The sequence below is a fragment of the Oryctolagus cuniculus genome, chromosome 11 (assembly GCF_964237555.1).
Source record: "Oryctolagus cuniculus chromosome 11, mOryCun1.1, whole genome shotgun sequence".
Classification (NCBI taxonomy): Eukaryota; Metazoa; Chordata; class Mammalia; order Lagomorpha; family Leporidae; genus Oryctolagus; species Oryctolagus cuniculus.
In genome coordinates this window covers 109,304,921-109,321,126 of record NC_091442.1, presented here as the reverse complement: position 1 = coordinate 109,321,126, position 16,206 = coordinate 109,304,921, and the positions used below count along the sequence as shown (strand labels likewise).

Below are 16,206 nucleotides of genomic sequence, written 5' to 3'. Positions count from 1 at the left end.
AGTGAGGGGGGTGGGGAGGGATGCGATGTGCAAGCCCGGAGGGCGGCCCGGGGGTGCGGTACCGCACGCCCGGGGCCAAGGGCTCTTTACCTTGTCGCTGTAATCCCTCAGGACCCGCTCGATAGCCCCCGCCTCGCCGGCCCGGACGATGTAGAGGGCGCGCTCCTCATCCATGGCCGCAGGTGCGGGGGAGCCGCGGCCGCTCTGCGCGCCCAAGCCGCTGCCTCCAGGTAAACGCCTCGCGCCCCCGCTCGCTCGCTCCTTCCCAGCTTCCTTCCTTCCCTCCTTCCCTCCCTCCCTCCTGCCTCCAACCCGCCAGCCTCCGCCCGGGCAGGCCCGACGTCACCGCCCCTCAACTTTCACCCCGCAACGTCACCGCTCCCCCAGCAACCGGCGCCTCGCGGCCGCCCCCGACAAGGCCCGGGAGTCGGCCGAGGCCTGGCGGGCGGCCTGAGGCGGGGTCAGTCTCGGGGTCCTGCTAGCTCGCCTGCCTCGCCCTCCCTCGGGGAAGAGCCCCGTCTGTGGAGTGGATTTTCACAGAGAGAACTGTGCTCCTCTCCTGACCCTCGTCTATGAATCATTCTCCTCAGCGGACGGGAGCGACCCGGCTCTTCCCCGCCCATCTGTGAGCCCGCAGCTAAGTGGACTGCAACTCCCGGCATGCACCGGGGCCAGCCCGCTCTTCCATCCAGCTTACTGGCGTGCTGAGTGGCATGCCGGGATTAGTAGTCATCCAGCGGGAAAGACTTCCCGCCAAGGGCATGCTGGGAATTGTGGTCCTGCGAGAGCCGGAAACCGGAGGCCCGCGGCCACTTGAGGCCAGCGAAGGGGGGGACCGTTAGGGGGCGGGTCTAAGCCTGGGTTTTGTTCCCTGCGCCGCTTGCCTGGCCCTCGGCTGGTTGGATTGGCTGACCATCGCGGAAACTGCCACCCCTTGGTGGGAACTGACAGGAGCCGGTTTAATTCCCTCTTCCCTCGCTTAGCGGTTTCGGTCTCTTTGAAATGCTTTCCTTTCTCCCTTGTTTGCGGTCGTGTTCTGCATTCAGCGGAGCAGTGTGGGAAACTGAAGCAGCTATCCGGAGAAAACGGGGCTTGGTGTTTCATCTAACTTAATTGTCATTCAGATTATTGAGATATTGGTGATAGGCATTTTTCATGGAGAATAGTTTAATGTTCAATAAAGGTGAAACACATTTTTTTTAAATATTTATTTATTTATTTGAAAGTCAGAGTTACACAGAGAGGGAAGGAGAGGCAGCGAGAGAGAGAGAGAGAAAGAGAGAGATCTTCCATCCGCTGGTTCATTGTTGGCCGCAATGGCCGGAGCTGTGTCGATCCGCAGTCAGGAGCCAGGAGCTTTTTCAGGGTCTTCCCACGCAGGTGCAGGGGCTCAAGGACTTAGGCCACCTTCTACTGCTTTCCCAGGCCATAGCAGAGAGCTGGATGGGAAGTGGAGCAGCCGGGACTCGAACCGGAGCCCTTATGGGATGCTGGCACTGCAGGTGGCAGCTTCACCCGGTATGCCACAGCGCAGGCCCCAGGAAAACTGAATTTGAACAGGAAACCCAGGCCTTTTCTGCTCTCCCAAGCTGCTTTGGTAGACAGTGGATGAATTCTCCAAGTAACTTCGGGTTTCCTATGCCAAGCCACCTCTACCAGTAGTCACCTCCGATGCCTCTCCTGTAAGCTTCTCTTTCCTGAGCTGTGTGAAGAGGGACTAGAGGGGGCAAAAATGTACTCGTTGAATAGTTGAGCTTCTTCTGTGTTGTGCTAGATATGGTGGCAACGCTGGGAATTTGGAACCTGAGCTCACGGAGCTGTCTGTCTTGCTGTGGATTATACTTTCCATGCCGACACATTTATTGAGTGTATTTATTGAGCTAGGTATTTGGGTAGGTACTGTGTCTGTAATAGAAAGCTTTTAATCTGCCTTTTGAAAAAGCACACTTCTTAGAAAGGTCATGGAATAGTAAGCTTTCAACCCTAAAGTAGTAAGAATATCTTGCAATTGCTTTTGAGAGGTTATAAAACGTCTTATGTACATGCATACAGTTGGATGTACATTGATCTCACTGGAGACTGAATTGTATTGTTCCCACTTTAGATGAATTAAGTAACGTGCCAACTAAGAGCCAGTAACATAACAAAGTATTTGGATGCCTGCTCTGTGTTAAGTGCTTTCTGGGTAACTATATTTTTACCTTTTGGAGCAAGGGACTCTTGGAGAGGATATTAACAAGCATAAAGTATCTCGGAAGAGATGTTCCTGTTAAAAAGTCTCTTACACATATCTTTGAGATGTCTGTTTGCCAGGAATAAGTTATATTTTTAGGCTCTAACACTGTACTTCTAAAAAGAGACATATAAAATGTGAAACCACATGAATTAACAGCTTGGGAAACTGTACTTTAGTAATTTTAATTAAGCGTTAATACTCTGATTTTATAAATCAAAAAGAGCTTTGACTCTAATTCAAGTCATCCTTTGACCACTGACGAGACTCTGGTCCCAGAAAAATTAAGTAGCTTGTCCAAAGTCAATAGTTCAAAGCAGATTCTGGGAATAGAGCCTAGACCAGCTAAATCCTGGGTCGCTACAGCACCTTACCTCCTGAACATTCCTAGTATGAATCTTTCAGTGATAGGAAACTCTAGTCCAGCACTCACTCCAGGTCCTGCTGATGGGTGTCACAGTACCAAGGAATTGGGTTTTAGAGCCGGAGTAATCAAAGCAACAAATATTTATCCACAGAGCCCTGCAGAGATAGTAATACAGCAACTCTTTTTTTTTTTTTTTTTTTTTTTGGACAGGCAGAGTGGACAGTGAGAGAGAGACAGAAAGGTCTTCCTTTGCCGTTGGTTCACCCTCCAATGGCCGCCACGGACAGCGCGCTGCAGCCGGCGCACATCGCTGATCCAATGGCAGGAGCCAGGTGCTTCTCCTGGTCTCCAATGCGGGTGCAGGGCCGAAGCACTTGGGTCATCCTCCACTGCACTCCCGGGCCACAGCAGAGAGCTGGACTGGAAGAGGGGCAATCGGGACAGAATCCGGTGCCCTGACCGGGACTAGAACCCAGTGTGCCGGCGCCGCAGGCGGAGGATTAGCCTAGTGAGCCGCGGCGCCGGCCGTAATATAGCAATTCTATACATACATATGGATAGTGCTTTACTCCTCTGAAAGTGTCTGCGCACGGATTCCCCAGTTTAAACCTTACAATAGCTGACTAATACAAGGTCAATAGGACAGGCACTATCTTCTTTTTTACAGAGAAAACGGAAGTTCAGGATGTTGATTAGCTTGCCCATAGGCAAATCAGTCTGCTAATAAGGGGTAGATACAGGTAAGGGCTAGAAGTGCTCTGGACTCTGATAACATAAAATGTTATGGACTCTCAGGCTGGAGCCAATGAAAAAAACCTGCAAATAGATACTCGTCATTTATTTTGGACTTTGATATATCCTGCTGTGGCATTTCCTCCTGCCATGACAATGGGCTAGTTGGAACGTGCCAAATTGAAGGTCTTTAAGGAGTACCTGGTGCTAACAGCTTTTAAAATTCAACTCTTCAGCATCTAACTCTTTTTATACATTTTGAAGACTAAATCTCTTGGTCTAGTGGCTACAGCTCCAGATTGGAGTTGAGAGAATTAACATTCATTCAAGATCTTACCTATCATTCAGCAACTGCCTCCTCACTGTGTGAGGCCAGTCACTCATCCTCTCTAAGCAGTATCCTCAGCTGTGAAACAAAGGGATTGATCCAGGTATTATTTTAGTTCTCAGTTCCACATTTGAATACACTCATTCTTTAGAAAAATCTATTATTGAGGGTGGAGTTTGTGCAGATCAGTATGTATACATCATTGCTTGGGCGTACCTGCAAAGATTCCTGTGCAGTGTGTCTGTGGTGAAGCCTGGGTAGTGATGTTAAAAGTTTCTCAGCTGATTTGAATAAGAAGCCGGGATTGAGAACCACTGAGCCAGTATTTTGATAGAAGATCAACCACTGAACTAGTGTGCTGATACACTACCAAACTCATACACATGTAAGTCATTCGTTATTAGTTGTTGAGAGATCAAAATGACCTGGCAAGATGCAAGTTGTTTCATTTCATTTTCTATCAAGAATGAAGTATTTATTTCATAGAAATATTAACAGTTTGTTCTTTACCATATTTAGTATACAGCATTGTCTTAGGTACCATAAAAATAAAAACTGGTCAGGGACTGGCACTGTGGTGTAGTAGGTTAAGCCTCTGCCTGGGGCGCTGGCATTCCATATGGACACCTGTTTGTGTTCCAGCTGTACCACTTCCAATCCAGCTCCCTGTGGAAGGTGGCCCAGGTCCTTGGGCCCCTGCAGTTGCATGGGAAACCCAGAAGAGGCTCCTGGCTCCTGGCTTTAGCATCAGCTCAACTTCAGCCGTAGCGGCCATTTGGGGAGTGAACCAATGGATAGAAGACCTCTCTGCCTTTAACTATGCCTCTCAAATAAATAAATAAATCCTTAAAATGATAGAAATAATCGATCCCGTTCTTTGGAGATATAAGAAACAAAAAGTAATTTTTACTGATTAGAACAGATTGAACATAATACTGTGCAAATCAATGCAAAGTAAATCTATCAGAGAAACCTTCTTGGAGGAGGTGAGCTATAAAGAGAGAATGGTGGCAGGAACTTAGAGGGCTCCCAGATAGAGAGAAATGCTATGAGAAAAGGTCAGGAGACCAAAATTAACAAGGTAGTCACTGAGACATGATACCAGCCATGAAAATTTCTTAGAGGTCATTTTTTTCAGTGGAATAAGGAATAGTTAGCTGAGAGATGTTACATAATCAATCCAAGTTCAGCTTATAGTTTGTTTCATTCCTGAAAGCGTTACCTTATGATGTCATATGACATAAATTGAATAGAACTGGGAGATAGGAGAGGGAATGTTGCTAGCCAGCTTTGGATCCTTATGCATATTATTTTACCTCTGGATCTCATAAAATTAGAGTTGGACTAGATGACTTTGGAGTTTCATTTTTTAACTTTAGAAAATTATGAGAAGCGAGTGTTTAGCCTAGCGGTGCAGACAGCAGCATCCCACATCAGAAGGCTTGGGTTCAGTTTTGGGCTCTGGCTCTGGCTCTTCCCGCTAAAATAGACCCTGAGAGGCAGCAAGCGATGGCTCAAGTAATTGGGTCCCTACTGCCCACATGGGAAACCTGGATTGTGTTCCTGGCTCACAGCTTCAGCCCCCCTCCATGCCCTTGACATTACAGGTATTTGGGGGTGAACCAGTAGATGGGAGCATGCACTGTCTTTCTCTCCTTGTCGCTCTGCCTCTCGAAAAATAAAATTTTAATTATGACTGTTTGATCCAAACTTTCAGCACCTTTATGAAGTACTTTATTAATATTCTCAGTTTTCTAATTGTTGAAATTGAGCCCATGCCATTAGTCCTTGACAAATGTACCCAGAGGTGTTCAGTGTTGATTGGCTGTCCACAGTGGAGCTCTCAAATTAAGCATATAAAATGGGCTCTGCCCTTTAGTAGTTTTTATCTATCCAAGAGCTGGACTGTGGGCCAGGCCTATTTGCATCTTGAAGATTTGGAATGCCATCCAAACCCCTCTTGGGAAAACCCAGTACTCTGGGTGGCAATGCTGTCATATGGTGCATGAACCTGGACTGGGCACTGGAACACCAGCTTTCTAGCTCTGACTTAACTGTGTGAGCCTGCAAAGCTGATGATTTATCAAATTTCTTGAACCCCTTCTGGCAACCAATTCCACGTGTGTAACAGGCAAACCTGAAAGCCAAAGACTCCCTTTTAGATTTTAACCTGGCTCTGGGTGTTCAGGGGTGAGTCCCTTGTCCTCTTTGGGCATTGATTTTTCCAAACTGTCATGAGCTTAATTGTATCTATTTTGCAGCATGCTAAAAGGGTTAAAAGAGATAGCTGTCAAATGGCAGACCTGTCTTGGGGTGACCACTCAAATACTAGCCTGGAGTGGAATAAAAAACGCAACCTTCTTCACAGAGAGGCCATGTTACTCATATGAACGCACAAATGCTTGGATTCTGTTGTGCCTGCTGCTGTTTTGAACAACAGAAAAGTAATTGCAACACACAGCTTTGGTGTTTAAGCCTTGAAGTGGACGTCTTTAACACTGCTAGGCTGTGATATGGTTTGGAGATGGTGATGGGTCAGTTGTGGGTGTAAATAAGGAGTCTAAAGCACTCAGTATTCCCGCCCCATAGCCATGCCTTAACAATTCCGTTTATTGAGATTCTCATGTCAGAGGAAATATATTCTCACAACCCTTCTTCCGGCCACCTCCTTTTGCAGTAGAGCATTAATTTACTTACCAACATTTGATTAAACTCTTAAGATCCAACCCTAGGAGGAGGTGGCACTGGACAAAGGATTATTGTCATTCATCATCAACACATTTCAGTCTTCCCTATGAGGGATTAGCATTTCACTGAAAGGAGGACGACAGAATAAATTGCATCTACAGCCAAAGAACTGCCAACTCCTTTCAGCTGGGGGCACATACCGGGAGCCTTTCCCATATTAGTCAGCTTTATCTCAACTTCTGGGCAGTGCCTACATCTGAATTTCATGGGTTTCAGGGTCAGTCAAAACAGAATTGTAGGGTTGTTGAGGTCAGAGGCCACCTCTGTCAAAGAGTAGTGACCTTAACAGCAAGAGGTAGCCAGCCCCCTCTTGCTCTTTGCTCCCCTCCCCAGCCCCCATACCCCCATGGCTTCCTTCTCCTGAATTCTTGGCTCATGGCACCTCCCCCCGCAGAGCTTTTTTTGACCTGGTAATAAAAATCCTCCTGTGACCTGTTTTTGTTGTTGGTTTTTATACATCGTTATTGATTTTCTTTTGTTCCTGTTTGTCTATAGAATAATCAAATCTTGGTTCTTGGTCTTGTATTGGTTTATAGGTTCCTTAGGAAATGGTAGAGGGAAAGCGTATTGTGCCGTTAACTCGGAGTGAGAAGGCTGCCTGGGATGCAGAGCAAGACCTGGCTAGGAGACTGCCTTCACTGAGCACAAACATTTTTTCCCAGAATATCTGAAATTCTCCTGCCACCTGATGGGGTCTATTACCACGGTCAAGGTTGATTTAAAAACTGCAAAGCTGCTTGGGAAAGGGGAAAGAGGGTGGGGTGCGGTGGGAACAAAAGTAGGAAAGAGGAAGCAGACCATGTGCCACAGTAGACAGTGCAGGGAGGGACTTGGGAGTCACTTTCAAATCCCAGCTCTGCTGCCTTAAACTGTGTGACCTTGGGTGAGGCGCTAACCTGAACAGAAGGGATTATACCCTTGCCTTGGCGTGGAGGTAGGGAGACGTGGGGCTGATGGGTCTGCTGTGACTGGTCCACAGTAGACTCCAGTGACTGGGAACCTGCACGGATTAAGGCAGATCAGTTTCAGAACTGTGCCCCACTTCCGTGTGAAGGGAGGCGAGAGCCTTGCAGAAGAGCTGTCTACCTTGACTGCATTTCGGTTCTGAAGGTGACGGTTTGCAGCTTGCTGTTTCTGAGAGGTGTAGCAGGCACAGGATGCCCTGCAGCCATCCCTCTTAGGGGCAGCTGGGCAGTTCCTGGAGAATTCCCCCGGAAGCTTTCCATGTCTATTAGGAGACGATAATAAATCCCCAGCACTGGCACTGTAGCTGTTTCTGAACCCATTGTCTCACCTCTGCTGTCACGGTCAGACCTCATCATTTTTCATAAAAGATCTTAAAACAACTGATTTTAGCTCTTGAGGCATTTATGATGAGAAAGGGAGGGATAAAACTGGGGAGTCCTATTTTTCCCGCCTACCACCTCTCGTCACCCACACTCCTTTCCTAGCAACGGCTCTTTCTTCAACTCTTGTGGCCCACGTCTTCCGTTCCACCTCCACCAGCAGCAGCAAAATACGGGGGCGAGAGGGCCGGGTGGCGGGGGGAGCTGAGGTGCAGGAGGAGGAGTGGGGGGAAGAGCCCCGGGGAGGAGGCTAAGGAAGCACAAAAGGTTCTGACCTCCTTGGAAGAAGAGGAAGCCCCAAGGACTGCATCCAAGCTGCCTGCGTTTGGGAGGTGGCCAAGGAACTGGAGCAGAGGAGTTCCAGGTTAGAGTGGCAGGCGGCTGGGGAGGCTGGAGTGCCAACAAACCAGCTCAGCCGAGGGAAAACTGTAAATACCGTGGGTGGCTGTGGAAGTGCCACTATGCTTGGCACTCTGGCCAGGCTGGCACGCTGTCAGAAAGAAACCTGGGGTGCGTGTTTGGGGAACAGCAGTCTCTGAATCTCTGAAGGAGATTATGTGTCTCAACCTTGGCTGCATATTAGAATCACCTGGGGAGCTTCAACACTACTGATGGCAGGATGAGCATTTGGTGGAGTGGTTAAGACGCTGGCTAAGGGGCTGGTGTTGTGGCCCGGTGGGTTGAGTCGCCGCTTGGGGTGCAGGCATTCCCTGTGAGCATTGGTTTGAATCCCTGCTGCTCTACTTTTGATCTAGCTTCCTGCTAATGTGCCTGGGAAAGCAGCAGAGGCTGGCCTCAGTGCCTCACCACCCACGTGGGAGACTATGATGGAGTTCTAGCTTCTGGCGTCTGCCTGGTCTAGGCCATTGCAGCAATTTAGGGAGTTAACCAGCAGATGGAAGATAGATCTTTCTCTCTCTCCCTTTCTCTCTCTCTAACTCTTTCAAATCAATAATTAAAAAAAAAAAAAAAAAAAAAAAAAAACCTGCATCCTGTATTGGAGCATCAATAAGGACACCTTTCTTTTTTTAAGCTCCCAGTGGCGATAATTTGCACACTGAAGACTGTTGCTGAAGTCTGAACTGTCCAAGGAGTTTTCAGAATTTCATGGAAAATGTGTTATGAATGCATGATATCAAAACTTTTTGCACCAAAATAAGCTATCTCTTAATTCCATTGTCTATGAAGTTCTCACATAAGCTTTCTCTCTTGCTAAATTTCAGAGAGCTTTCTTCCTTGGCTCCAGGAGATCTGTGGCCACCCCTCCGCAAAGGGGGTGAGATATTTATACTGTCCCCTTTCCCAGGATTTAATTTTTAAAAAATCTTGACAGCCTGCCTTAAAGAGATACAAGAAGTTGGAACAAACAGCCTATTGGTGCTCTCTTTCCTTCTCCACATTCACCATAGACATTTTATTATAAAGCAAAGACTATGGCATGTTCTGAGAGGAGGGGAAAATTATGAGCCCCCCCCCCCTCCAGAATCACGCCAAGGAGGAAGAGGTTGGACAGGAGGAAGGCCGTGCATCTTCGCTTGGTGGTGGTGGTGCGGGTGCATGGGCTGAGCTCCTGCATGTGAACCCCCGTCTTTGTTCTGGCACCAGCTGGTGGAGCCGTTGCCTTCTCTCTATGGCGGCCACCCTGAATGAATGCCCAGCTGCCAGTGTAGCCCACTCTGTTTTCCTGAGCTGTCCACCCTCTTCACCCAGATCTGCCAGCCTGGCCCATCAGTACACAGACTATAATGTGGAATGAATGTCATAGTCACGTTTCACAGCTGCTAGAGGTCCAGAGGTCCGGAGTAGGGAGGTGACCCATCCAAGGTCACATGGCAGGTGAACCCGTGGCTCTTGCCACAACTTCGGTTTCTTGCCCCCACTGAGGTTGTGTGTACTCAGTGGCAAACATTTTGGATTGATCTGCCATAGGTCGCAATCCCAGAGCGGACACAGATCCCCCTCCTGACCTGGGCGGGGGTATACAAGAGGCCTGACAAAAACCATAGCAGTGTAGATGCTGAGACCGCCACAGGCCTGCAACGTGGCTGAGCCATCCTGGCTGCTGTCTATGACTTGTCAGTGTCAAGCTGGCAGAGTCCTTTCCAGCAAACGTCCTAACAGGGGAGTGTCCCCTCATTGCCAAGACTCCTCTGCTCTTCAGACAAGTGACTGGCCTCACTCCCAGCTGCCAACCTTGCCCATTCCCATTCTGGTGACTGGCTAGGAACCATCAGAGACAGAGAAAGAAGCTGACTTGGAGGCCTGCGCTCACAGCAGCTGTTGAAGGTTTTGGAACTGTGGGAATACAGGCGGTACTCTCAGCTCCCAAGAGATAGGCACCCTGTGGTCTGGAAAGAACTCCCAGATACTGCTTGCCCGCATATAAAGCTGCCTTCTTTCCCATGGTGCTGACAACTCAGTTCTTGGTTGTGCCATGAGGAGAAGGCCAAGTTCTCTCCTTCACAAACTTCCTGGAGTGGCCTTTGTATTCTCAGAGCCCCTCCGATTGTGACTGATGTTGCCCAAAGTTTTGTGCAGTTAATGAGCTTGTGGCTGTTCCTTATAAATGGGCATTGTTTCTTACATGCGGCCACTATCTGGGTAGACAATTTGGCCATTGCTTAATTTTTTTGTGCTTAGTAAATCAAGAGTCAAACTTACTGTGACCTTTCTTTTTAAAAATGTATTTATTTAGAGGCAGAGAGAGAGAGAAAGAGAGGAGGGAGGGAGGGAGGGAGACAGGTCTTCCATCTGCTAGTTCACTCCCCAAATGGCTGCAAAGGCCAGAGCTGCGCCAATCCAAAGCCACGAGCCTGGAGGTTCTTCTGGGTCTCCCACGTGGGTGCAGGGGTCCAAGGACTTGGCCCATCTTCCACTGCTTTCTCAGGCCATAGCAGAGAGTTGGATCAGCAGTGCAGCAGTGGGGACTCAAACTAGCACACATATGGGATGCCGGAACCACAGACAGTGGCTTTACCCACTATGCCCCACTGGGCTCTTTCATGTATGGATCAATTTGAATTGATAGGGAGTTACAGGTCAAGTCATCCTCAGGCTTATTCTATACCTGAGATAAATCTGAAATTTTACTCTTCCTGTCCCTTGCTTTCCTCATATAAAGCCTAGTGGATTGTGGATGAAAGAACAAACTAATTCACCATCAGAGAGTGAAACCCAGTAGCTACTTTATTTTAGTAGAATAACATAGCGAAGTATATTTAAGGGTTGCTATGAGTACTATGTACATAATTTTGATCTTAATACAATTTTCAGGGGGCTGGCATTGTAGCATAGTGGGTAAAGCTGCTGCCTGCAATGGTGGCATTCCATATGAGTACCCATCTATGTCTCAGCTGTTCCGCCTCTGATCCAGCTCCCTGCTAATGGCCTGGGAAAAGCAGCAGAAAATGGCCCAAGTGCTTGGGCCCCTGTACCCATGAGGGAGACCTGGATGAAACTCCTGGGTCCTGGCTTTTGGCCATCTGGGGAGTGACCTAGCAGATGGATGATCTTTCTCTGTCTCTGCCTCTCTCTTTCAAATAAATAAATGCATCTTTTTAGAAAATAATTTTCAGATATAAATATGTAATAGTAAAAGATTGTTTTTAAAAATAAATCTTTCAAAATGCAAAATGATTATCAAATCCTCATGCTTTTTTGTTAATTTAATCACCATTGCCATTTCTGGACATCTGTAGCTCTGAATGGCGTATAGATCCTGTCCTAGTTGCTCAACATTTTGGCAAAACACAATCATTTCACTTCTGTCTCTCATTCCTCCTAGCTGCGGAATCAAACTACAGTGCTGGGAAAGAATTTGTTAATAATTATTAAGCATTCAGTCATGTTATTGTTCTGTTCCAGAAGTTTATTAGCATGTAAAGCACTGTACTTGAAATATCTTTACACCCGGTGCTCATTGAAGCATAATGAACTAAGTACCAGGGGACTTCTTCGTGATGCTGGTATGGAAGAATAATATTCCCTGTAGGAGCTGACACTAGCCACTGTGCAAACTTAGTACAAGTCCTTGTATGCAGGAGAACTGGTCCCCTACGAACCTCAGTCAGGCTGTCGGTATGATACTTAATCATTATTTAACAATGTGATGTGTGGCCTATCCACATTTTAATTTTCATTGGATGGCAAGATGATGGGCATACAAGACCACTTTGTTTTGTTCCACCTAAGTACTCAGAATGATATTTGTATTGCATGTGCATACACACACACACACACACGAGGTCATATCAGATGCAAAATGAAAAGGAAGAAAGCAGGTCATTTCAATACTTTTTATTTGAGTGTGAAACCATTCATATGTTGCGCAACTGTACAGATAAAACTATTTCCATTTTAGCTGTAGACATGATTATCACACAGAGTGGTGTGATCAAAGATTTTATTTACAGAACAATTGCTAAAACATCCGATGTCATATTTCCATTTATTTCTTACCCATAGGGTAATAGGTCCACCATAATTGCTTGGTGCATTTTATAATACAGAAAGAAAACCTATGTTAATCTCTAACAAACCTCACAAATTGCTACAAATCTGACGGAAAAATGCCTACGAAAAAAATTTCCAAAAGTACAATACATTTTTATTTCCACACATACACAGAATAGTATAGGCTCAAAGGCACAGCTCTGAATTTTATCAAAGTGTCGGGAAATCATAGTCTTATGAAGGAACCATGAAAGTGATTTTCACACTTGCTGCCAGGTAAGTTAAAAGTTTGGTCCATCCAGTTTCACAAAGTTAACACAGTAGAACTGAGTGTGATATTCAACACCATAAATCCACATTCTCACAGAATTCAAAAAGTCCCTCTCCTGCCTTATGCTGACACTAGCCATTGTGCAAACTTAGGACAAATCCTTATCTGTAGAAGAACCGGTCCCCTACAAACCTCAGTCAACTTAAGGCAATACAGAACAGGCCTCTTCCTTCCCTCCAGACACTGCTCACATTCCAAGACAATGCAGGTACTGTGACAGACACCCGGAGGACAGGGAATCCAGAGTTTCCAGACACCTCCCTTTAGCCCTGGAGCTCCAGGAAGTAGCGATGCTACCAACAGGAAGCAGGGAGGCATAAAACATGTCTGAGGACTGCTCATCGTATGATAAGATGACAGACAGATGGCAAGGCGAATGCTCTTGCATGTGCCCATCCAAGAACACAAACCAGATTCCATTTCCAGTATCCATCCTTCAAGACTAAAGAGCTTTTGTCAACAGAAAATAAGTAGCTTACTGGGAGTGGCTGCCAACACAACACAAAGCAAAGTCATGGAACAGAGGGAAAAGGCACAGATTGGCCTGCCCGAGATAGTGCTCTATAGAAACAGTCTGGCTTGGCTACAGGAACCCAATCCCACTGACTTTTAGTAAGTCCTGTTTCTGAACTAAATTTTATTTATCCCACATTGAATCCCATCCTCACATTCATTAGGAAAATGGACACTTAGAAACAGCCCATGAGTTATGATGTATAGAGATAAAAGTCTTCTGGGGAGTGGGTATTGGGTTTATTATTATTATTAATTATTATTAATATTAAATATGGATTTTCCTATAATAGCAGTCATTTAGCCCATCCTGTGGAGGCCTCTCCGTTGATGTAAGCAAAGCCAGGAAAGTGTTGCATGTGCTCGTACTCAGAATTCCTGCGCGTGGTCAGGGGTGTGTACATGTCATTAGAGTTTCCATACCTCGTGGAATGCACAGACGGGCTTGTGTAGCACGTGTTGGCTGTGGGCACTTCTGGCCATCGGGGAGTGACTGGGGTAGGATGCAGTCTGGGAGTACTGCTCATCAAACAAGGTTCCATCCGGGAAGTGGGGCTATTGAAAGGGTACTTGTCGAGGGAAAGAAATTCCATAAAGTTAAAATTAGCTTGAGGTTGCATTTATACAGTAACAGTCATGTTTACAGTTCAAGTTAGATTTCCTAAGATGCTATTAATGAGAGTTAATAGAAAGTAATCAGTGAACTTCAGCAAGATTGAACCTTGGTAAAGGGAAGTCACCGTCAGCAAGAGAAATGCAAGAGTCAGGCTAGTATTCACTCAGACAGGAACATGGTCCTTGTTCTCCTAACCTGGACAATTTTGAGAAATCAGAAGCAAAGGGAAGAACAGCCTCAGTGGGTAGACACGAGTATGTGTGCTCTGTGTGTGTGTGTGTGTGCACGTGTGCATGCTAGCAACAGCATGTCCAGATACGTATGGATGTATGGATGTACGAGTTTTATCATTAGCTATGGAGATGTGATAGGTCCCGCTCCATTAACCAAACACGACAATACTGCCAAGTAAAACACAATGACATTATTAAAAATAGCATTTTACAGCTGAATTCAATTATGAACTGCAGCCTAAAAGCAGGCTGTTGAAGAGGAAGCAAGTCAACAGCTACAAAGATTATTATTAGTGCTTATCATTAGAGAGTATCTTTCTTTTAGGTTCACATTCCCTGAAGTCCTGGAAGATACACTGGTAGGGAATGTAAATTACTGGGCTTGGGGAGAACGTGGAGGAAGGAGTCAAGATAAGCCCGTTGCGAGGGGAGAGGGAGGGAGGGGCTTTTGTGGAGGTCAGAAGAACAGGTGTTAGTAGCTGCAAGAAGAGGGGAAGCGGTTCTAGAAAGGATTCTGAGTAGAAGTGCCTCTGAAGTGCTGCTTCTTTGACATTCTTTCCTGTTTCCAAGACAGCTATGCAAATAAGCCCCTTGTAATAGGATCACAGGGAAGGAAGGGGGGGATGCTTTAAACCCCCCTTGAGAGCCCCCACTTTGCAGAGCAGTTAGCACAAAGATCTCCTTGCTGTGCTGAGAGCCACCCCAACAAGAACGGGAGCCAATCAACAAAGATGGCCAAGGCAGCAAGGAGGAGACCGGGGGTGTGTGTGTGTGAATGTAGGGATTCTTCTGCTTCCCATCTGTCTTCCTGACAGTTGGAGAGTGGAGCCCCAAGGGATTAAGTGGGAGGCTGCCTCCTGCGAGGGAGACAGACAGGCTGAAGCCTAGACAGCAGGGAGAAGGGCTTCTGACAACAATGGCTGCTCCCTGGAGCCCGTGTGGCCAGAGGGAGCTGCTCTGCCTCTTCTGAGTGGGAGCCCAAGGCGAAGCCGGGCAAGGCTGTGGGGCCTGAAGCAAATGAAGAGAACCGGCTCTTCGGAGGTCAAGAGAGAGAGACTCAAACCCTGGCAGTGAGCTGGTTTCTCCCCTGCACGGGACAACATGCCTCACAGAGCCCTGTGCAGCCACTTCACAGCCACTGGAACCGGGAGGAAAGGGGGAGGGTGGAGGTGATGTCTGGGACCTCAAGGGCGAAGGCGCCAAGCGCTGTTGCCAAGGCGACTGCGGACAGCACACCCAAGGCTTCCCTCATCCCAAACCAGATCAGAAGCAGGGCTGGGCACCCCTGGCTTGCCGTGTGTGTGGCAGCGATGGCAGGCCCTCAGGCCTGACTGGTGGCGTTCGAGCCTAGGACCCCTTCTAAATCCAAAGAGACTGCCCTGCCCGAGATAACAAATCCCAGGTGTATTAAACAGACCGCATTAGGAAACAGCATTACAAAACAGGCCTTTCGTTACTCCCACTCCTGACTTCTCCTAAGTGAGCTCCCTGGGCACCCGGCCCCTCCCCGGGGGTGTCCTCCCTAGCGTAGAGGCGTCCTCAGGCCCTGCAGCATTGCCAAGCTGGTGCCCCTTGGGGCGAACTTTGTCCTCCCCGCCCCCTCTGCCTAGAACCCTCCTCTATCCCTTCACCCCCATCTCCTGGCACACTTGCCTTTTTGTCATTCTTTGGATCTCAGCTCACTTTTCTGGACATTCCTATCTCAAGAAATAACACCCTACCTTCTGTCTCTCGGGTCAGGGACCCACCGTCCTGCTGGGCAGCTGACTTTTCCACTGGCTATACCCTCGTGGTGGGGCTTTGTCGTGTTCACCACTGCCACACTCCCAGCACCTGCTGTCTGCCTGGCACCTAGCAGGTGCAGAATAATATTCAGTCACTGAACTTCGGGACGCTACCCCCAGAAGGAACGCCAGGGATCGTGCAGTCTGACCCTGGGTTGCAGATGGGAAAATTAGGACCCCAGGAGGTGAAATGTCCTGTCCGTAGTCACACAGCAAGCCAGCGAAAGCCTAAAACCCAGTCCTGTTCTGATGCGTGCTGTTGGACCAGGCTGCCCCGTCACTCAGCAATCACACAAGAGGAGCAGAGAGCTTCAGAGCCAGCCCATGAAGCTTTAATCTGTCAATCTTCACTAAGCTCCCGCCTACTCTACGGAGCAGCCCCCAGGGGTCTCAGAATTCTGAGCCCGCCTCCGTGGGCTGGTTCTGCTTTGGCTTGTGTAGGTAAAATGTCACAGGATGGACTGGTAATGCCTTCCCAGAGAACCCAAGAGAGTGTGGCTTTTGTGCCTAGTGAAGGACCCTC

At 47.7% G+C, this 16,206-nt stretch overlaps 2 protein-coding genes and 1 long non-coding RNA gene across 21 annotated transcripts in view; 1 reads left to right on the top strand and 2 right to left on the bottom strand.

Annotated features, from left to right (window-relative positions):
• The window catches only part of RIC8B (RIC8 guanine nucleotide exchange factor B), a 126,545-nt gene extending 126,319 nt beyond the window's left edge, over positions 1-226 (bottom strand). For all 14 annotated transcript variants that reach the window (XR_011380256.1, XR_011380257.1, XR_007919773.2 and 11 more), the window contains exon 1: positions 91-226. Coding sequence is in view for 4 of the 14 variants with exons in the window: in XM_017342125.3 (XP_017197614.1) it covers positions 91-174 (84 nt within the window). In the remaining 10 variants the exon portion in view is untranslated. The remainder of the gene's footprint in view (positions 1-90) is intronic.
• The window catches only part of LOC138844426 (uncharacterized), a 72,312-nt gene continuing 56,199 nt past the window's right edge, over positions 94-16,206 (top strand). The window contains exon 1 of the long non-coding RNA XR_011380261.1: positions 94-230. This is a non-coding gene — a long non-coding RNA (uncharacterized lncRNA). The remainder of the gene's footprint in view (positions 231-16,206) is intronic.
• RFX4 (regulatory factor X4) overlaps positions 12,033-16,206 on the bottom strand; it is a 165,805-nt gene continuing 161,631 nt past the window's right edge. For 5 of the 6 annotated variants that reach the window (XM_008257109.4, XM_070052804.1, XM_051846592.2 and 2 more), the window contains one exon: positions 12,033-13,619. In XM_008257109.4, coding sequence (XP_008255331.1) covers positions 13,347-13,619 — 273 coding nt within the window. In that variant the 3' untranslated portion in view covers positions 12,033-13,346. The remainder of the gene's footprint in view (positions 13,620-16,206) is intronic. The other variant, XM_002711426.4, reaches the window with a different exon arrangement.